Below are 21,820 nucleotides of genomic sequence, written 5' to 3'. Positions count from 1 at the left end.
GCGCTACAGAGATGGTCCTGAGCCCTTCTCAGAGGCATGACGCAGGAAGCACATGAGGTCAACCCACCCCATTCTTGGTGATGTGAGGTTCAATTACTTCACTAAATTGACATCCCCAGATTTCTGCACCTCTTGTTCCTTAAAAATCGTTCATCTATGGTTTTCACATTGATTGAGAGGATTCTTTCCTGAAACCCGTTATTACCAGGATGTTTGCAGAATGATGATTTTTGTTTTGTCATTCCTTGTACGTTTATTAGTTGGTGTTCTTCTTTGAAGAAAAATGTTCTCTTTTACAACTTTTTAAAAAATTTTTTTATTGTTATGTTAATCACCATACATTACATCATTAGTTTTTGATGTAGTGTTCCATGATTCATTGTTTGTGCATAACACCCAGTGCTCCATGCAGAGCGTGCCCTCTTTAATACCCATCACCAGGCTAACCCATCCTCCCACCCCCCTCCCCTCTAGAACCCTCGGTTTGTTTTTCAGAGTCCATCGTCTCTCATGGTTCGTCTCCCCCTCCGATTCCCCCCCATTCATTCTTCCCCTCCTGCTACCTTCTTCTTCTTTTTTTCTTAACATATATTGCATTATTTGTTTCAGTGGTACAGATCTGTGATTCAACAGTCTTGCACAATTCACAGCGTTCACCATAGCACATACCCTCCCCAATGTCTATCACCCAGCCACCCCATCCCTCCCACCCCACCCCCACTCCAGCAACCCTCAGTTTGTTTCCTGAGATTAAGAATTCCTCATATCAGTGAGGTCATATGATACATGTCTTTCTCTGATTGACTTATTTCGCTCAGCATAACACCCTCCAGTTCCATCCACGTCGTTGCAAATGGCAAGATTTCATTCCTTTTGATGGCTGCATAATATTCCATTGTATATATACACCACATCTTCTTTATCCAGTCATCCGTCAATGGACATCTTGGCTCTTTCCACAGTTTAGCTATTGTGAACATTGCTGCTATAAACATTGGGGTACACATACCCCTTCAGATCCCTACATTTGTATCTTTGGGGTAAATACCCAGTAGTGCAATTGCTGAGTCATAGGGTAGCTCTATTTTCAACTTTTTGAGGAACCTCCATACTGTTCTCCAGAGTGGCTGCACCAGCTTGCATTCCACCAACAGTGTAGGAGGGTTCCCCTTTCTCCGCATCCCTGCCAACATCTGTCATTTCCTGACTTGTTAATTTTAGCCATTCTGACTGGTGTGAGGTGGTATCTCATTGAGGTTTTGATTTGGATTTCCCTGATGCCGAGTGATGTTGAGCACTTTTTCATGTGCTTTTGGCCATTTGGATGTCTTCTTTGGAAAAATGTCTGTTCATGTCTTCTGCCCATTTCTTGATTGGATCATTTGTTCTTTGGGTGTTGAGTTTGATAAGTTCTTTATAGATTTTGGATACTAGCCCTTTATCTGATATGTCATTTGCAAATATCTTCTCCCATTCTGTCGGTTGTCTTTTGGTTTTGTTGAGTGTTTCTTTTGCTGTGCAAAAGCTTTTTATCTTGATGAAGTCCCAATAGTTCATGTTTGCCCTTGCTTCCCTTGCCTGTGGCGATATTTCTAGGAAGAAGTTGCTGCGGCTGAGGTCAAAGAGGTTGCTGCCTGTGTTCTCCTTTAGGATTTTGATGGACTCCTATCTCACATTTAGGTCTTTCAACCATTTGGAGTCTATTTTTGTGTGTGGTGTAAGGAAATGGTCCAGTTTCATTCTTCTGCATGTGGCTGTCCAATTTTCCCAACACCATTTGTTGAAGATACTGTCCTTTTTCCATTGGACATTCTTTCCTGCTTTGTCAAAGATGAGTTGACCATAGAGTTGAGGGTCCATTTCTGGGCTCTTTATTCTGTTCCATTGATCTATGTGTCTGTTTTTGTGCCAGTACCATACTGTCTTGATGATGACAGCTTTGTAATAGAGCTTGAAGTCTGGAATTGTGATGCCGCCAGCTTTGCTTTTCTTTTTCAACATTCCTCTGGCTATTCGGGGTCTTTTCTGGTTCCATACAAATTTTAGGGTTATTTGTTCCATTTCTTTGAAAAAAGGGATGGTATTTTGATAGGGATTGCATTGAATGTGTAGATTGCTCTAGGTAGCATTGAATCTTCACAATATTTGTTCTTCCAATCCATGAGCATGGAACGTTTTTCCATTTCTTTGTGTCTTCCTCAATTTCTTTCATGAGTATTTTATAGTTTTCTGAGTACAGATCCTTTGCCTTTTTGGTTAGATTTATTCCTAGGTATCTTATGGTTTTGGGTGCAATTGTAAATGGGATCGACTCCTTAATTTCTTTTTCTTCTGTCTTCTTGTTGGTGTATAGGAATGCCACTGATTTCTGTGCATTGATTTTATATACAACTTCTTTTTTTTTTTTTTAAGATTTTATTTATTTATTCATGAGAGACAGAGAGAGAGAGAGAGGCAGAGGGAGAAGCAGGCTCCCAAGGAGCAGGGAGCCCGATATGGGACTCGATCCCAGGACCCTGGGATCATGACCTGAGCCGAAGGCAGACGCTTAACCATCTGAGCCACCCAGGCGCCCAATACAACTTCTTTTTTAAAAGTACCAGTACTGACTCATGGATTCATGTTTCACCCAATGGGCTAAATATGTTACTTCCACTATTTATTTTGTGTGCAAACTTTCCATCGTCAGGTTGCTGGAGCCCCTTCAAGCCCCTTCTGTGCCAGCACCTTGGACATAACGCCATCATCTTCGAATCCTTTAGTGTCTAGGCTCCTCTTGACACTCCCTGTCCCAGCCCCAGAGTCACCATGTCTCCAAGGGGCCTTGGTGCTTTTTACTGGGGACTGCTGCTTCAGGACCCAGAGTGCTAAGTGGGGGCTCCTGCCACTTGGGAGTCACTAGAGCAGACAGAGCTAAGGAGTTGTTATTTTGTTATAATAATACTACTAATAGAAAACTCCAGAAGTTCTTCTTCTTCCTCCCTTCCAAATCTCCCTCATCCTGTAGTGAGGACCTGGGTCTTGACCCCAGTTATACCCAGTTGCTACAGAACTGCTCTGCCCTCCCCACCACCTGGCTCCTGCGGACCAGGGCTCTGCTAGAGTCCTCTTTGCCCTTAGAGTGCTCTCTACAAGGGAGTGCTGTCCGACCAGCCTTCCGGAGTTTCAGACACGGTATTTTTCTGCACGGGGTTATGTCGTTCACACTATACCTGGATTCCTTACTTTCTGTTGGTTTCCAATTTTAGTTTTCTCCCATCCTCCTTGACTTACGTCTTAAATGAAAAATGTAATATTTAAGGTGCTCTTTGAGAAAAACACGATTCCTGATGCTGGAAGGAACCCTCTAGACCAGGTGATGCCCACAGCACTGTTCTCAAACGCTCCCCTGGGCAGCAGGCCTTTTGAAACAGCAAGGGCTGGGAGGCAGGACTGGGCTCCTCCCGTCTGGGCGTGTCCGGGAGTCCGTGTGCGGCCCTGGCCTCGCACCTGTGAACCCAAAGGGTCACACCGCGGGGTCTCTGGATCCTCACAGGCCCGGGACTTCAAGGTTTCCACGACGGCACTTTCTCTGATTAACCTGGTCCATCTCCACCAGAGCCCAGCCAGTACCTGGCATTTAGCAGGGTCTCCATCAATAGCTGTACGAATTAGCGCCCCCATTTCCCAGTGTGGAAAGGGCCGCTCACAGAGGGGATGATTAGGCGAGAGACGCTGTGAAAGCGCCGCCCCAGCCTCTGCACACAGTAGGCGCTTCGGTAAAGGGCGGGGAAGGTCCGGCGGGGCAGGTGTGTGCCTCAGGCACGTAGCGAGGCGGGGTAGACGGGGAGGGGCGTATGCAAATAGCCCGCGAGGAGGCCAGGGATTGGCCGGCGCGGGCGGGGGCGGGGCGCGCCGAGGGCTGGACCCGGCCGCCAGGTGCGCTGACACAGAGGCGCTGGGCTCCCCGGCGCCCCGGACCACCCTGACCGCGCTCCCGCGGCTTGTTCAGGGCGATGCCTCCTCTCTGGGCCCTGCTGGCCCTCGGCTGCCTGCGGCTCGGCGTGGGTAAGCGGGGAAGGGGAGAAGGGGGGGGCTGCCCTGGGAGGGCGGGCAGCTGAGTCCTCGGCCCTGATCCTCCCACCGTCCTGAGAGGAGTCGGATGGAAAGCAGCGTTGGGAAGGGGAACTTCGTGTATTCGCTCCAGGAATAGGCAGAATGCCTGCTTTGTGCCAAGCCCTGTGCAGGCTCTGGGACCTGGGATATTAATAATAAAGACAACCTTGATTAATAAGCTTCCTTGGGTGACGGTTCCAGGGCTCATGGGTCACAGGTCCCTGTTATGGGTGCTGTGAGAGACAGACACGCAGGGGGCTCTGGGAGAGCAGAGAACAGGCTGGACTAGACCCTGCAGATGCCTGGACTGGAGGAGATGGAGGGACATTTCAGGGGAAGAGGCAGCGAGGGCAAGTTCAAGGAGGGAGGCGGCATGGTTCATCCTGGGATTCTCTTGACCGGTCCATCAGCCTGGCTGGAGCTAGGATGGGGTGGCGTGAGGTGGGGGGCGTGCTTGGGGTGAGGCTGGAGACCCAAGGAAGCAAAGCCCAGAGCTTTGGGACTTTGGTGCCCCTCCAGAGAGGCTGGACCATGTTGGAGGCCCTTCCAACACAGTGGGGAGCCACAGAAGGGGCCCAGCAGAAGAGTGACAGGGTCAGATTTGCATGTTAGAGAGCAAAGGACTGGGGAGGGGGGAGACTTGTTTCTGGGGTCCAAGTGAAGACAGTGGGACTCCCAGACTGGGCTGACTGGGTGAAGAGATGCTTAGGAGAGGCAGTGGGGTTCTTGGCAACTGACCATCTGTGGGTGGAGAGAGAGGGCAGCAGTTAGGCTGGACTGCTTGGTTTCTGGGGCGGGGGATGGCTGGTGGGGGCAGGAGTGCTGCCTGGGTCTGAGACAAATTCCTGAGACGGCCCATGGGGAGGGTGAACCCCAGTGCCTCACACACCCTAGGTGCCCAGTAACTGTATGCAGACATGGGGGGGCACAGAGTGTGCCCATGGGTGTGGACAGTTCTACTGGGGGTCAGCTCCTGTCCTCACTGCCTCTTCTAGGTGTGAACCTCCAGCCCCAACTGGCCAGTGTGACCTTTGCCACCAACAACCCCACCCTCACCACTGTGGCCTTGGAAAAGCCTCTCTGCATGTTTGACAGTTCAGAGGCCCTTGGCAGCAACTATGAGATCTACCTCTATGTCCTCGTCGACCTAGGTAAGGGTTCTGCTTCCCTTGGGCTGAGCTGAAAGGGGCTTTGGCCTGTCTGCAGGGAGGAGGAAAGGAAGCTGGTAGTGGGATGCTCTAACTCTATCATTCAACCCCCCCCCCCCAGCCATGTACCTCACTGACAGGCACCTGGGCCAGCCCTGGGCTGCATGGTGCGGCCACACATCTGTCTTTGCCCTGGAGAGATGTGCAGGCTAGTGGAGAAATAAAGACAGCACCCATCACTGAGCACATACATCATGCTCGGTGCTTCCCGTACCTTGGTGCTTATGTTTACAATCAGCCTGCAAGACAACTGTCCCATCACAGAGCAAGGAATCAAGGCTCACAGAGGTGGGATAACTCACGGGAGCTCCCAGGCTGGAAAGTGAGCCCAGATCTCTGTGGTGCCTCAAGCCCCAGCCCTTTCCCCGGCTTCCACGGTGGATCACAGCTGGTGTTGGCGAGGGGAACCGTGCACTTGGACCCAAGCGCTCTGGGCCAGCCCCGCCCATTCCCCAGAGAAAAGAGGAGCCTTCCTCTTGCCCAAAGTCGGCGGTGCTCCTGTTTATCTGCCGCCAATGCACAGGGAGCCCCTGAGCGGGGCCTGACCCTGCCTCCGCCTGGGACCCCAGGGCCCAGCACAGCACTAGCTCAGAGAGGATGTTCGGGGGTATTGGGTGACCGGTTGAGCTGGGGTGGCCAGGAACCTCACTGCTGACGCTGTCTCTGCAGCCAGCTCCAGGAACGCCTCCGTGCAGGACCATAGCAGGACCCCGCTGAGCTCCACGTTCCAGCAGACAGAGGGAGGGAGGACGGGCCCCTACAAGGCTGCGGCCTTTGACCTGGCCCCCTGCAGTGACCTGCCCAGCTTGGATGCCCTAGGGGACGTGGCCCGGGCCTCGGAAATCCTGAATGCATACCTCGTCAGAGTGGGTGCCAACGGGACCTGCCTGTCGGACCCCAACTTCCCGGGCCTCTGCAACCCGCCCCTGTCGGCAGCCACGGAATACAGGTGGGTGTGAGTGGCTGCGGGGGCGGGGCAGTTATGCTCCCATCCCCACCCAGGGAGACCCAGGAGGGGTGAGGCGTGCGAGGCCACATTTCTTGTGCCAGGACTGTCCCGGGTCTCCTGAAGGGGCATGCTTTGGGCTGTGCGACCGGGCCAGGGCCCATGCACTTAGAAGGACCCCTGCTTGGCTTAATCCTCTGCTGTTGCCATCTTGAAATTCTTCATTGTTTTTTAACAGGGGACCTGCATTTTCATTTTGCCCTGGGCTCCACAAATTCTGTGCCTGGTCCCAGCTCATCACCCGCGTGGCAGTCACTTACCCAATCTGCTTCATTTGCCAGGGGAGGAAACTAGCTGGTCCGGAGAGGGAGGGGGGTCGCCGCTTGAAAAGCAGCGGCCCCACCCGACCTAGAGCCGCGCTGAAGGCTTTTCCAGCTCCCACCTCATCTTCCGCTTTTTCCTGCCTCCTTCTGGCGTATCCTTTTGTGCCCCCTCCCCTGGCGCCAGCAGGTCCCTGATTTCTTTCCACACTTATTTCTTTTCCGTGCAGAGCTCGGGGCTCAGGCCTGATCCCTGGCCATGGGGTCTCGTCTGGTGCCAAAGCCTTGGGTACTCACTCCTGTTACCGTGGAAACTCCTAAGGCCCAGTCTCTGCACCTGCTAGGCACACGGGGGGCCCAGACCATCGCTCGCCTGCCGTCCTGTCAGGCTTGCCTCTCCTTTGGCCTTGGCCACAGGGCAGGATGAAAGCCTTAGTGTCTGGTCCCCACCCTCAACCTCTTACCTCTGACCTTGTTCTCAGTGTGGGAAAACCTCCCCCTATCTCCTCAAACCTCCTACCTGTGGGACACAAAAGCACATATCCCAGCTTCTGGAATTCTCTTCAAACTTGGAGAAATAGGAGATTAGGCAAAATACTGGCGGCTGTAGAGATTTTAAGGGTCTTCATTTTTTTTAAGTGTTAAATGAGAGGCTGTTGGTTTTTGAGTTCTCAGAATAGCCATCAACTGACCGTATCTGAGGCCCCAAGTGGGCTCTGGGAATCTTGTGCTGATCTTCCTTTATGATTAGTGACACTCAACTGGGGCTTTCTACGAAGAGGGGCAGCCCTGTCCCAGGGCAGTTGGGTTGGGAATGAATATTATTACTTTTTTTTTTTTTTAAAGTCCCTTTTGTGATACCAAGGAGCAGGCTGGGAATGGTGGAAGGCAAGAATACTATGAGGATAAATGGGTCGCTCTTCAGCAGATATGCTACACTCATCCTGTAGATAATAGAGAAACAGGGGCCCCAGAGGGAGAGCTGAGAGGAGGACCACTGACCCTGAAGTCTTCATGGAAAGGGTCCAGGGGCAGGAAAGGGTGGGGGATGGCACCAAGGCCAAGTCCAGCACTGTCCTGTTGCCCAGAGCCCACCCTGCGGCCATCTAAATTTCCATCTCCTGGAAGGACCCCCTCTGACCCCCCACACCCGCCATCCTAAATCCCTCCACCTGCCTGTGGCCAGGCACACAGCTTGGACAGAAGTCCCCCTCTCTCCATCTCCCTACAGGTTCAAGTACGTCCTTGTCAATATGTCCACGGGCTTGGTACAGGACCAGACACTGTGGTCCGACCCCATCCGCACCAAGCGGCGTAAGTGATGGGGCTGGGCTGGGGGGCGACCCTCAGGGGAACGTGGGAAAGCACACTCAGGCTGTCACTCAGAAAAGTCTCCCCAGACACAGGCAGGCTGTCGGGTTGATGAGAATAATGCATCTTAAAATGGTTTGACCTGAAATCCCCCCTCCCCCTCCATTCCCTGAGGGCCAGGTGCTGTGGGAGAGGCAGGTGAAGGATAGGCTGGCATGACTGAAGTCAAGGCATTTGCCTCCAAGGGGCATGGAGTTTACCATGTCTTTCCATCCTAACCCACCCCTTTGTTGAGACCTCACAGCCACGTGAGATGGATCCTGATGGTTCTGGCTGGCTCCGGAGGCTAGGACCCAGTGGAGGCGGTGAGCCTGGGAGGGAGCAGGAGTGCTGCCCACCTTTGCACCCCGTTCTCTGGAGACTGGGTGGGTTTCCTAGAGGTAGGGGGCTCAGAGGCCCAGGCATCTGCCTGTGGTCCTGCCCTGTCCCTCCTCAAGCCTCCATCCGCGTTCTCAACACCATCCAAGGTTTATACCCAGAATCGTGTCTACAGAACCTAAGGGCAACAGAAGAGATTCCAGATGGTAATCTTGACAGCACCCCACCCTAACTTTAGAGACCCCTCCCGCATACCTTGGCTCCCAAGATGAGACTTCATGCTATGATGGGCTCAGCCTAGAGCCGAGAATTTTACCTGTAGAGCCCCCCGCCCCATCCATGGTAAGCTTACAGGGCATGCAGTAGCTCTGACAGGTTGCTTGAGGTCACACAGCTAGTGAAGGGCATAGACAGACAAGTGTGTGTGTGCACGCATGTGGCTGGGGTGGCCCCCTGCCTGCCCTTCCAGGGGCATGCCCATGTGTTGCCATCCCCCTGCAACAGGGCTGCCCTAGGACCGAAAGTGCTGAATTCAAGCCCAGCCTCTGCGCCTCACTGCTCTGGGAACCCCTTAGGACCTCAGTCTCCACATCTGAGAAGTGGGAAGAAAAATCTTTGCTCTGCCTCCCCAGCAGGGTTCCTTGGAGTAACCCAGACAAAAGCACTAGGCCTGGTTCTTTTTGGGCAGGGCCTGAGGTCAGTTTGTGGGGAGAGTATGCCCTTTGGGACCAGACAGGCCTATAGACTTGAGTCTGGAGTCTGAGTGCCCTTGAACAGGAACTCAACCTCCCTCAGCGGCAGTGAGCGATGTACAGAATGAGGGTCTTGTCGGGTCTACATGGGACAGTGGCCAGAAAGCGGCCGGCTCACAGGAGGACCTATAAATTGTTCACTTAGTTCCAGAAGGGTGACACGGGCCAGAGCAGAGGGGGACCCATGGTGCATCCAACTCCCTTAGACCCGGGCCCTTTGTTGCATCTTTAATTGTTTATAATCCGTGTCCCATCCATTTCACCAGAGGAGTTGAGTTCATTTAGAATTTAAAATTATGCAGAAAGACAGTTAAAAGAGGAAGGGACGAGACACGAGGGAGTTGGGAAGTAGGGGTGGGGCAAGCAAGTTAATTGCACCCCGGACCTGGGGGGAGACTGACTCTGACCTGGGTCCCCGCTCCATCCTGAGACCTGAGGCTGCCAGGCTGGGGGGCCCCTGTGCATCCTGGGAGAAGGCTGAGCGGTGCGGTGTCTGGGGAGTAAGTGGGCCTGTGTCCTGTTAGTCACCCTGTACTCAGCGATCGACACGTGGCCGGGCCGGCGGAGCGGGGGCATGATCGTCATCACGTCCATCCTGGGCTCCCTGCCCTTCTTCCTGCTCGTTGCCTTTGCTGGTGCCATTGTCCTCAGCCTTTTGTGAGTATCCGCCAGCTGGAGGGCAAGACTCGGGGGCACCCTGGGCACGCTCCACCCAGAGGGTCTCCCGAGGCGGGGGTGAGCCCAGAAGGCAAGGGAGCTGCCTTCCACCCTGGGCGGGGTGGGGTCTGGTGAGAGGGGAGCAGTGTCCTGGGGTCGTTCAGCTGGGTAGGGAGGGGCTCAGCAGGGGGGCTCTGTGGGCGGGTCTCAGCTCCGACACCTCTCCTCCTATGCCTCAACTTCCTCATTGGGGAAATGGGGATATTGATAAATCTTATCCTCCCTGTGGAGTCATGATGGTTAAGTGACATAATCCCTACAGAGTTCTTAGGGCAGCACCTGGATACTCAACAGCTATTAGCTTCTGTTGTCATAATTCACCCACTGGCTGGACAGGTGGGGAAACTGAGGCTAGGGGGGTTAAGGGTGGCCCAAGGTCACACAGCCAGTTACAACAGAGCTGGGGCCAGAGCCCTGGTCTCCTGACGCTACCAATAGCTCTGAGGTTGGGTTAGGTCTCCTGTGGGCGTCTGGAGCGGATGTCTGGAGCAGGTGTGCACACAACCCACTAATCCTGGGAGGCTGGCACAGGGGCTGAACCAAGGCACCAGCAGGTGCTGTGGGAATCCGGAGGAGGGTGGAGAAGATCCCGCCTGGAGCACCAGGGTGGGCTTCCTGGAGGAAGGAACAATAGGAGCAAAGTCTCTTCAGGGCAGGGATGAATCATGTGCTTCTCAGCGAGAGGGAGGGAGCCCCCGGGAGGCTTTGAAGGTGGTGGGGTGCCTGTCCCAGTGTGGCTGGGCGGAGCAGACGGGAAAGCTTCTTGGAGTAGGTGAGATTAAGTGGACACAGGAATTAGCCACGTGGAAAGAGCCATGTGGGTGGGGGATGGAGTAGAGGGCAGTGAACTTGCAAATCAGGCTGCCCTCTGACAGTAATAAAAACACAAATGATAGATAAGGTTAGCCACCAAGAGTCTGGTCTGTCTGGCCAGACCTGGGAGCCGTCAGGACATGCTTATGTCCCTCCCTCCCTTTGGACAACACGTTCTTCTGGTACCAAAGGTCCTGTTATCCGACTTTGGCCTGGCTCCTCCATTTATCCTCCTCTGTCCCCACCCCAGCTCCAGCTCCACCAAACTTCCCAGTGTTGCCCCAGAACTCTCAGCCCTTCCTATCACATGCCTGGAATGCCTTTCTCGGCCCCCACGCTCCTCCTTCAGGGCATAGTAACTGCTCGCTCCTCCAGGAAGCCTTCCCTTGGCTCCCACCTAGACTTGCCCATTCTGTCCGGTTGTTCTTTGCTGTGCATGCATAAGACAACATCTGTGAAAGCGTGTCTAAGTAGAAAGTTCCTGACCAGCTAGAGGGGTTTAGGCTGGCTCTGTGACCCTCACCCTCACCCTCTCCATCCCCTCGGTCAGAGACACGGGCAGCTCGGACAGGGAAACTACACACGACTCCCAGATCACGCAGGAGGCCGTCCCCAGGTCCCTGGGGACCTCGGAGGCTGCGTACACGTCTGTGAACCGGGGGCCGCCGCTGGACAGGGCTGAGGTGTACACCAGCAAGCTCCAGGATTGAACCTGGGCACCATCCCTGGGCTGCCGCATTCTCCCCGCCTGGCCTCGGGGGCCTGCGTGCAGCAGGTGCTCATGCCCTGACCCCACCCGCGGAGGAACAGGGCATGTTGGTCCAACTTGCAGGAACAACTTTAATAAAATCTTCCCAAGATTCTGAGTTCAACAGAGATGTACCGAATGAACAAGTGAGATGGTGGATGAATGAGTGAATGAGTTGATGTCATATGGAGGGGTTGGAATGTTTCTCTAGAGGGTGGGTCAGGGGGCTACTTTTCAGTCAGAGTGGAAGTGGTGAGGGTTAGGAAAACTGGGGCTGTCAGAACATCTGGAAGATGGGGGAACCAGTCCCACCCTGATTGCCTCTCATGAGCTGAGGGGGTCCTGAGAGAAGGGCTGTGCATGCAGTCATTAGATGGTATTTGGAGTTCGCTGGCTATGAGGTACTGGAAGCCAACTGGGCCCCCCGGGGGCAGCTTCTGGCGGCTCCTGTCACCCCCAGCAGCCAGCTCCTTCCCTCTGGGGCTCAGCTTTCTCATCTGTAAAATGGGCTGATGTAAATGGCTGATTTCAAGGCTCCTTCTCAGCTTTCCCTGAAGGCCCCACGGTGGGTGGGCAGAAGAGGCTTCGGGACACAGAAGAGGGGCACCAAGTCCACTTGGGGGGTGAAGGGACTCTCCCAGTCCTGCTTCTTGGCTCAGATGACTCACTTCTGTCTTCTGAGCCAGGTAGCAAGACCACCTCCCTTTGGGGAATGTGCAAAACGAGTCACAGTCCCGCTTCCCATCACCAAAAGGAGAAATTTGTCAGAGCAGGACTGGGTTATAAAGCAGGAATGCTACCTGCCAGCTGTGAGGAAGGCTGCATTCCTGAGTGGCAGCATGCTCCCCACTGGGCTTCATCAGCAGTGGTCAGATGGGGTGCTCTGAGGGCCCCAGATCATCCTCTGGGGGCACGGATGCTGAGACAGCCACAGATCTGCTAGAGGGTTCCAAAGCTGAGGAGGCTGGAGGGCAGAAGCTGTGGGAAGAAACCTAAAGGCAGGGAGGGGTCAGGAGAAGCCAGAGCAGCTGAGGGTCCCAGGAGCTGAGAGGAGCCCAGTCCCTGGGCAGTGGGGATGGGAGGGAGTGATGGTGCTGCTCTCAAGAGGGCACCCAGCCCGGGTGTGCCTGGGACCAGCTCCCAATCCCTCAAGACTGTCTTGCAGGACACAGGAAGCTGGCCTGGGCAGCCACTGGAATTCCCGCTTCCCCCGTCTTGTGCATCCTCCCCAGCCCTGCCTCAGTTAGGACAGTCCTTCCAGAGCTTCTCTCAGAGAATCCCCAGCAGCAGCAGAGGGGAGGCAAAGCTCCCTGGAAGTCTGCTGTTGTTGGAAATTCATGCAAGTTTGCATTCTGCTTTATAACATGCCTGTATTTATTTTATTTTTAATTGAGATGAGATTCACATAACATAAAAGAAACTATTTCAAAGCAAACCAGTGTCATTCAGTACATTCTCAACGTTATGCAACCATCACCTCTACCTAGTTCCAGAATGTTTTCATCACCCCAAAAGGAAACTCTGTACCTATGAAGCAGTGACTCCCCATTTCCTCCTCCCCCATCCCGTGTCCCTGACAGCCACGGATCTGCTTTCTGCCTCTATGGATTCACCTGCTCAGGACATTTCATATCAATGGAGTCATACAATGTGTGACCTTTTGTGCCTGGCTGCTTTCACTTAGCATCCTGTTTTTGAGGTTCACCCACATTGTAGCAGGTGTCAGAGCTTTGTTCCTTTTTATGGCTGAGTAGTAAGTAGTCCATTGTATGGATCTCTCGTTCATCCATTGGTGGACATTTGGATTATTTCCCCCACTTGGTTATCGTGCTCCTGTTTGGCTATTTAGAACAGTGCTGCTCTGCGCATGCATTTTCATGTACTTGTGTGAACACCTGTTTTCAGATGTCTTGGGTATATACCTAAGAGTGGAATTGCTGCGTTACATGGCCATTCTATGTTTAACATTCTGGGAACCACCAAATTGTTTTCCAAGCGGCCACACCATTATGCATTCCCACCAGCGATGTCACCTGTATGTATGTATGTATGTATGTATGTATGTATGTATGTATGTATTTATTAAAGATTTTTATCTATTTATTTGACAGACAGCGAGAGAGGGAACACAAACAGGCAGAGGGAGAGGGAGAAGCAGACTTCCCACTGAATAGGGAGCCTGACGCGGGGCTCGATCCCAGGACCCTGGGATCATGACCTGAGCCGAAGGCAGACGCTTAATGACTGAACCTCCCAGGCGCCCCACCTGTATTTATTTTAGTATCAAAACAGCTGGAGTGCATCGGTCACTGTGGAGAGGGCCCCAGAATTATTCTATGGATTTGGGTCTGGATCCATTCCCTCTGCTCAGGGGTAACCTGAGCCCCTCTCTGTTAGCAGCAACTCCCCCCTCCCTGGACCAGCTGGTCAGTGGCTGTCTCTTGATGCCAAGTCCTCTTTCCACCGTCCTGGCTGATTGAGGCTCCGGGGAACATGAACTTCCAGCTACGGAGACACTTTAGCACCAGCTCATGACATAAAAGCTGAAGGGACCACGCTGCTGGAATGCAGATGGGCAGACACGTGCTGGGGCCGTGAGTAAGTGAGCAAATGAATGGTCGCTCGTCCATTGCTCAGGCAGGACCCAGCTCCCTTGGTGATGAGTCTCCTCTCCCCAGGGACCATTAATGAGGCCCTGCTTCTGGCCGAGGAGACTCTGTTGGGAGAGGCTGCTGGTCTCGTGAGTAAGGCATGGCCTCTCTGGAATCAGACAGATCTGACTCACCCTGTCAGCCCAGAGACCTTAGGTGACCCGTTGTGCCTCGTGCAGGCTCTGTGTCCTCATTTGTAAACAAGGTGCCATGAGTGGGATGCAGAATACACCCACCGTGCGTTCGTGAGAATGAAATGGAACTGTCGTTACTGTGCCTCCCTCCACCACGGCCCCCCTGCTCGCAGTTGTCATCGTCTATAGTGGTGTCTAGACTGAGCTGGAGGGCAGGATTCATGTCCGTGACCCCCTGTCCCCCAGCTCAGCATGTGGCAAGGGCAGGAAGGGCCAAAGGGAGTCGGTGTGACTTCTGGGTCTGGGGCTGGGACGGCTGAGTACCTGGTGGGGCCCTCAACCAAAATGGGGGACAAGCAGGTTGGGTTGGAGGGAATCAGGATTTGGGGGTCATTTGTAAGTTGCCCTGATGTAGCAGGTGGAGCTGAGCCGGAGACGGTGGTGTGCTCACGTCTGGAACTTCTGGGGGGAGCTCCGCATCAGTCCCACATCAGGACTGGAGGTATCAGAGGAGTCAGATTACGTTGTTGGCTCGATTACCCACTGCCCACCCCCCACACTTTGGAAAGGTTATACTTGCCTTCTCCACTAGCGTCAGGCCCCACCTGGGACCTGCTGCAGCCACTTCTGAGCGGCGGCTGGAGAGCCATCCGGTGGTTCCCCTCTAGCGAGGGAGCCTGGCGCCCGGGGGCTGCCCTGCCTGCGGGGGGCAGGGGGGAAGGCCCGTGTGTGGAGCACAGCCTCAGCCCATGGGTGCCGCACCCAGGAACGAGAGCTTGTGCTGCAGACCCTTGAGACTTAGAGTTGGCTGTCGCTGGAGGGGAACAGCTCCCAGCCTGTGCCCAGAGGCCCCTGCCCATAGTCACATGGGCCTTGGAGGCAGGGCTTCCCCACGGCTGCTCTGGGTCTTGGCCAAACGCCCCGTGATCGCCCCAGCACAGGCGAGCATCGGAGGTGTGGGAGTTGCCACCACAAGGCTGCGTGGCTCCCATCCCCGGGTTCTGATGAGGTTTGAGGCTTCTGCCTCACCTTCCTCCCCTCCTGGGGGTGCGGCTGTAGCAGGAAAGCTCGGCCCGGGGTGTCCCACTACTCCTGCGACAGTCGACAGTCGCCTACCCCTTCTGTTTCAGGGTCAGCCTGCGGGACATGGAATGCAGGGACCCGGGGTCTGGCTTGGCTCTCCTTTGCGATCTGCATCTCACAAGGAGTTCCGAATCCAGCCCCCTGGCCGTGACAGTCATATTACAGCACAAGGCCCCGCAGGCTTTCTGACGCTGAGCCAACGTGATGCGTGGAGCCCTGGGACTGGCTGGGGTCACTAACGGGGGACACAGAGAAGGCAAAGGACAGAGCCCGTGCAGCATGGGGACTGGGAAGGAGGGATGCCCAAGGGGCAGGAAGAGAACTCACTGGAAAGCTGAACCTTACCTACCCTCTGTGACCCCACTCTGTGTCTGGCCTCTAATCTGCTCAGCCCCAGAACCTGCCAGTCACGGAGACAGCGACACTGTTGCTCACCGTGTCCCCCCAACACACACTTCTCTGGACAAAACAGCCTGTCTGGAGTCCTTCGACTGGTCCCTGTGGGATATGGCTCCCACTCGCCTCCCGTGCAGCACCGGGGGTGGGGGGTGGGGAGGTGAACCAGCATCATTCAGAGGGTGAGTTTAAGGCAGAGGCCAAGGCTTTGCTAACTTCCAGCCAGCTCTACCCAATCTGAGCAGAACAACCCAAGCAGGTGGGCAGAAGTGGGTGGACTATGCTGAGTACGGCTCATGAGTTCTAGTCGGGACTAAGGCCTCCCAAAACTTCTAATCATACAGACCCACAGGAGCAATTTTCCTAGCTCACTTCTCGGCTTCTGAGGCGGCCCCTGTCCCGTCTGTCCCATGGCTGAGATGGCAGGGCCTTTAGAGCAGAGCTTTCTGCCTCTGCATAGATACCGCTTCACCTTCCTTTCCATCCCAGTCACAGCTCATCGATTAGCTAAAAACACAGGCATGCTGTGTGACCTGGAGCAAGGAAGTAACCTCTCTGGGCGCCCTTGACCTCGTGTGTGCAAAGAGGGTCAGAATGCTAGGGAAGCCTGCTCTAAAGTAGGTGAATTTTTTTCCTGAGGTCTGATCAATCACAAAGTGATGCCATTCAATTCAACCCAATAGAACCCTGAACCCTGGGCTTAGGAAAGCTTGGAGCCACCCATCTGGGCAGAAGAACAGACATGCACAGAGGAATTGTCAGAGCAGAGCCTCGGACAGAGCACAGTCTGGCCTTCAACACACAGGTCAGGCTAGAAGCACAGTAGGAATCAGGGCTGGAATAGTCAGGAAGGCTTCCTGGAGGAGGTGGTACTTTTCTCAGATCCCTACCATTTCTAGACCCAGAGCTCCTGAGGCCCCAGGTCATAATCCATGGCCCTGTCACTGGTGGATAGATGCTGAGTAAACAGTGAGGAGTTCCTGGGATGTCGTATTTCTTGTTCCTCCAATTTTAATTAATAATTCTAAATTTTACAAGCAACACAGCATACAGGCTGCTTGAGAAAAGAGAAGAGGAGGCCAGGGTGTCCTTGAGCGAGGCCTCAGTCTCATGTCCTGTGCTTTCCTCTGGGGTACTGAGGTTACTGATTCATTTTGTCTCCTTCCAGCCCCCTCCTCAGAGCCCTCTACTTGGCTGCAGAGGTGCCTACCATCACTCTTGCCCCTCCTTTGTGGCTCATGTGACCACCTGAGGATGGACATGGAAATGCCCAGAGGCAAGTGCTGGTGTTCTGGGCAGCGTGGGTGCCTCGCTCATCTAGTTCGTCCCTTATGCCAGCTATGGGGCATACCTGGGGACATGGCTGCCCCGGGAGCTCAGGAACATCCACTGGGGCCCCCGGGCAACAGTTCCCTGTGGCTCCTCACCTGCCCAGGGAGCCCCCACCTCGTCCTCCAAAGCTCGTCCTCTCCTCCCACCCCCAGTGAGCTCCGGTGCCCTGTAAGACAATCCCAGGCCTCGGAACACGAAGAGGCAGTGGAGGAGGCTTGGCTCAAGTCAGACATGCTGTCATAACACGGAGAATGGCCCAGGGGTGGAAAACTATCCAGACACAGGTACATCTGTCCCTGTCTACCAACTTGTCTCCCTGCTCCCTCCCTCCCTCTTCATTCGGTTCTCTGGTCGGCGGTCAGGGATGCTGCTAAAATGTCACGTGCTCCCGCAGCCGCTCTGTTCCAGGTTTCACCAAGTGTAGACTGTGAGAGAGGTCCTCCCCTGCATGCTGCTGGCTGCTGTCACTTCCCCCGGCCGTGGCAGTTCCCCACTGAGGGACACTCGGCTGTTTCCAGCCGGGGGTTACTAGGGTTACAGCTGCTGGGAACACGTGTGTGAGCTTTGACGTGAACAGTTTTCATTTTCTTCCAGGATGAATACCCAAGGGTGCAATCGTTGGGTTGCAGGGCAAGTGCCTGGTCACTTTTTAAAAGAAACTGCCGAACTACTTTTCAGGGTGGCTGGAAACCATTTACGTTTCTGTAGCAGTGGGTGGATGATCCAGTTTTTCTGCATCCTTCCCAGCATTTGGTGTTACTGCTATTTTTTTCTTAAGATTTCATTTGTTTATTTGAGAGAGACAGAGAGAGTATTAGAGTGGGGAGGATCAGAGGGAGAAACAGACTCCCCGCTGAGCGGGGAGCCCGACGCGGGGCTCAATCCTGGGACTCCGGGATCATGACCTGAGCCGAAGGCAGTCGCTTAACCGAACAGGGGGTCACGGACATGAATCCTTCCACACAGGCGCCCCACCACTACCTTTTATTTTAGCCTTTCTATAGGTGTGCACTGGTTGTAACACTTCACGCTCCCAACGGCAGCGCGTGAGAGTTCCGGTTTCTCTACACCCTCAACAACACTTGGTATGGTCGGTCTTTTCCATTTTGGCCATTTGAGTGGTGTGCAGTGCTATCTCATTATGGTTTTGATTTGCATTTCCCCAATGATTAAAAAGGCTGAGCATCTTTTCAGGTTCTTATTTGCCATCCGTAGAGCTACATCGATGAAGCATGTGTTCAAGTTCTAGAAAATTGGGTTGTTTGTCTTATTATAAGTTATAAGAGTTCTTTCTATGTTCTAGTTGGGTCCTTAGTTAGATACACGTCTTGCAAATTTCTCCCTGGTCTGTCTATTGCCCTTTTATTTTCATTGTGGGGTCTGTCCCTCACCCAAACTTCCTTTTTCTTTATAGCCTCGTCCCACTCTGACAGGTGTGTTTACTGCCTGCTTCCTCTCCTACAGTGTCAGCCCCATGAGTTCAGGGGATGGTTCTCGGGCTGTGTCCTCAGCTCCTAGCAGAGTGTGCACTCAGTACAGATTTGTTCAGTGGCCATGCCGGTCCCCCTGGCCATATCACAGCTGCCAGGGGCTGGGGGACATGGATTGGTGAGTGGAGACCCTAGAGCAGGCTGTTGGAAACTTCCAGGTCAGCATTGGGGAGGCCTGAGCTGGGGCCTGTGCGTGAGTGGGGATGGGGCAGAAAAAGGGCCGGAGAGACTTTCCAAGGTGCATTGGTGAAGCTCCCTTCCTCCCTTCTCCTGCCAGCAGAGCCATCCCACTAGCCACACACACCCCACCTCTGCCCAGCGCTGACATGGCAGCCCTACCTGCTGGCCTGCCGACAACACAAGTTCCTGCAGGAAACTGATGGGGGAGGGGGTGTCCGAAAGGCACAATTAGCTCCTTTTCCGTTGGAGCATCTATAGCATGCATGTGTAATGCGGGGACTTAAACGCACAGGGTGAGGTTGTGTGTGTGCGGTGTATGTGATCCATGGCAGCTGTGGTCCAGGGCATATGATGCATGGATGTCTGGCTTCTTACACCAGTGCGGCGCATCTGTGTTACGATGTGGGTCTTCCCACACAATAAAGCAACAACTTCTTCTCCAGGATGGAAGGACTGTTGGCTGGTCTCTGCTGTCTTTTCTGTCCCCCCTCCTGGGGACCCTGTCGGTGACTCTGTGCCTTCTCTCCTCTCTGACAGTGCCAAGCTCCCTCTGTAGCCAGATAGCCCCTGGCAGCCGTACCAAGCAGATACCCACTTTGCACCTTGGCCTGGGTACTCTCAGTCCTCTGTTTTTCAGTCTGTTAAAGGGGAATAATACCTACTGCGTACGGTGACTGTGAATATGAAGATGTGTAGGAAGCGTTTAGAATGTGGCACGTAGTAAGTGCTCAGTAAACAATCATGAATACAGGCACACAAAAGCAGGTCCCTTCCTAGCACTCCAGTGTTTCACCTGCAGCCCCTGTCGTGTGCCCACGAGAGCACCATCAGTACGGAAATGAATGGAGTTGGTCCCTGGGCTCGGGATGCTGAGCCTCGTTGCTTCACGCACACACATATTTACTCCTTTGTTCAACACACACTAGGGCATGCTCATGGCAGCCGGGAGGAGGCTAGGACACCAATGACTGCACCACGTGACACGCACGCCAGGATGCCAGCACCGTGCCAGCCTCTTATCTACCCCGAGAATGCTCAAGGCAGCCAGGTGGCACCACCTCTCAGTAATTTTCCACAACTTGAGAGAAGCTGCGTCTCTCTTGCAATAATCACGATGGCGCTTCCCACACGGGGATGCTCCGAGGGCTGAATGAAGGCGCACGGACGGACCAAGTGCTCAGGTGAGTGCCCCGCACCACACAGGGAGCCCACCTCTGCCTTGTTTACTCCCAAGCCACCGTCCCCCACAGTGTCTTGGGCCCCCGAAAGTTCACAGGCTGAACCGCAGACGCTTCCCGGGTGGGTTGGGGGATGTTAACAATCACCTTTAAAGCTTTAAAAATAATGCTGAGGAGAGAGGAAATAATCATTAACTCCGGCTGGCTCGGGCATGGCAGGGAGGGCGGATCCGGGAAGGCTGCGCAGAGGAAGTGTTTTTTGATCCAACCGGGTCTTATTCAGGGAGGCTGACTTCCAGGGGCAGACAAAAGGAGGAGGGGGCCGCCCGAGTAATAGGACTGCGTGCTCCTGTGCCAAGTCCACGCACGCGTGACCTTGAGTTCGCCCCAGCACCCCAGTCTCACGGACGCAGACCCTGGGGCACAGAGGGGACAGGCCACAGGGCCTCGGGGACCGAACCCCAGCCGGTGCCACTCTCAGCCTGTGCGGAAGCGCATTTCTGGATGAGGGGAGCGCACGGGGAGGGCCCCCATGCATTCACCAACACCTGGGCTCCGAGCGCTCCGCTCCGTGCGAGCTTCTGGGGACCCAGGGACGCCCGTGGAGGGCAGGGAGAGAGAAGATAACAAGCGTGCGTAGGTTCTGAGTTTGAAGGGCTCTGAAAGAGCAGAGCGCGGGGCTGGGGAGAGGACCGGCCACTTCAGGTGGACAGGACTCTGGCCGGCAGCGCGTGTTCGGGGCGCGGAGCGCAGCCCGGGGCCGGGGCGCCGAAGCCACGCACAAACGCGGCCCAGGGCGCGGCCGCCGAGCGGCGCTTCCGGCCTCACGGAAACGTTCGCCACGTCCCTACAAAGTGCGCCTGCGCCCATTTTGCAGACGCGAGAAGCGAGGACGCGCAACCCGGCGGGTTCAAAGGCGCGAGCTCTGCGCGCGCCCTCCACCGCGTCTGCGCCGGAGAGCCCGAGGGGGCGGGACTCCCGGGGCGGGGCCGGCGGCCGGGGGGCGGGGCCTTGGCCTCCGCGGGGCCGTTGGTTTCGGGGCGGAACCTCCGCGCGGCGACGGCGGGCGTGCGGGGGAAGACTTTGCGGCGGTGCCGCGGTCGGCCACCGGGAGCGCGGCGGCTGAGGGCGACGCGGCGTCCGCTCCCGCTCCGGTTCCGACCCCGGCTCCCGCCCCGGCTGCGCGCGCAGCCTTCCGCCTGCTGGCCGCCCTCCGCCCGCCCCGCCCAGCGCGGGGAGCGCGCGGCCACCCCGAGACCCCGAGGCGAGGTGGACCGCTGAGCGGGAAGGCGGCGGCGGGAGCTGGCCCCGCAGGTGAGGGGGGTTGGGCGGGGAGGCCCGGGGGTCCGGGCCCAGAGCCCTTTCGGTCCCGGTGACCCCTCCCCGCCTTCCCCGGGGTCCCCCAGCCGCCGAGACGCCCCTCAGGACCGCTGGTCCCCGAGACCCTGTCGCAGTCCCTGGCCACCTCTGCCCCTGCCACTTTCAGGACTCCGGAAGCCCGAAATCATTCAGGATTTCCCCTAGACGCCCGGACCCCCTGAGGGCCTCCTGAGATTGCCCGAGGACCCCCGAGCCCGCCCCGGGTCAGCCGTCCAGGTGCGCAGGCCCCCGGTGCCCTCGCTCCCCAGAGCCCGGGGCCGCCGCCCCCACCCCGGGGTTCCCCCCTGCCTCTCTCTACCGCCTGCTCTGAGCGTCCAGTCCCCGTTCGGCTCATCTCCAGGCAGGGTTTCTCAAACCTGAGGTCCAGGACCCCCGAGGGGCATCTGTGACAGTCTTCCCCGGGGTGTGAAAATTCCTGATGATAAGATAAATGAAGTAGGGGCATCTAATAGGTCACCTGATGACCCTTTGTAACCGCGCAGGGGGTGTGATCTCGGCCCCCACATTTTCATTTGTGTTTACTGTTGTGTTGAGGCTGGAGCAGGGACGGTGTTTAACTTTTAATGCTCTTTGGTGAGACTCCAGAGGCCCCGCAGAAGAGTCTAGAGAACCGATCTGACCTCGTGGAGGGAGGGAGAACTGCGCAGGTGAGGGAGTTAGGGCAAATCAGACTTTGAGCTTGTCTCCTTGGCTTAATTTTTTCATTCG

At 55.4% G+C, this 21,820-nt stretch overlaps 2 protein-coding genes across 5 annotated transcripts in view; both read left to right on the top strand.

Annotated features, from left to right (window-relative positions):
• Nucleotides 1-3,995: 3,995 nt before the first annotated feature.
• UPK3A (uroplakin 3A) lies at nucleotides 3,996-11,250 on the top strand. Of its 2 annotated transcripts, XM_021687802.1 has the most exons (6): nucleotides 3,996-4,047; nucleotides 5,091-5,246; nucleotides 5,973-6,252; nucleotides 7,801-7,883; nucleotides 9,535-9,667; nucleotides 11,091-11,250. In XM_021687802.1, the coding sequence occupies exons 1-6, from the start codon at nucleotides 3,996-3,998 to the stop codon at nucleotides 11,248-11,250; spliced, it is 864 nt and encodes a 287-aa protein (XP_021543477.1). The 2 variants fall into 2 exon arrangements, with proteins under 2 accessions (XP_021543477.1, XP_021543478.1); XM_021687803.1 differs by lacking the exons at nucleotides 5,973-6,252; nucleotides 7,801-7,883.
• Nucleotides 11,251-19,611: 8,361 nt separating this feature from the next.
• Nucleotides 19,612-21,820, top strand: part of FAM118A (family with sequence similarity 118 member A) — a 26,203-nt gene continuing 23,994 nt past the window's right edge. For all 3 annotated transcript variants that reach the window (XM_021687807.1, XM_021687804.1, XR_002480170.1), the window contains exon 1: nucleotides 19,612-19,735. The gene's annotated coding sequence lies outside the window, so the exon portion shown is untranslated. The remainder of the gene's footprint in view (nucleotides 19,736-21,820) is intronic.

The sequence above is a fragment of the Neomonachus schauinslandi genome, chromosome 5, assembly GCF_002201575.2.
Source record: "Neomonachus schauinslandi chromosome 5, ASM220157v2, whole genome shotgun sequence".
Lineage (NCBI taxonomy): Eukaryota > Metazoa > Chordata > Mammalia > Carnivora > Phocidae > Neomonachus > Neomonachus schauinslandi.
The sequence above is the reverse complement of the archived record's forward strand: the minus strand, read 5'-3'. Positions and strand labels throughout refer to the sequence as shown.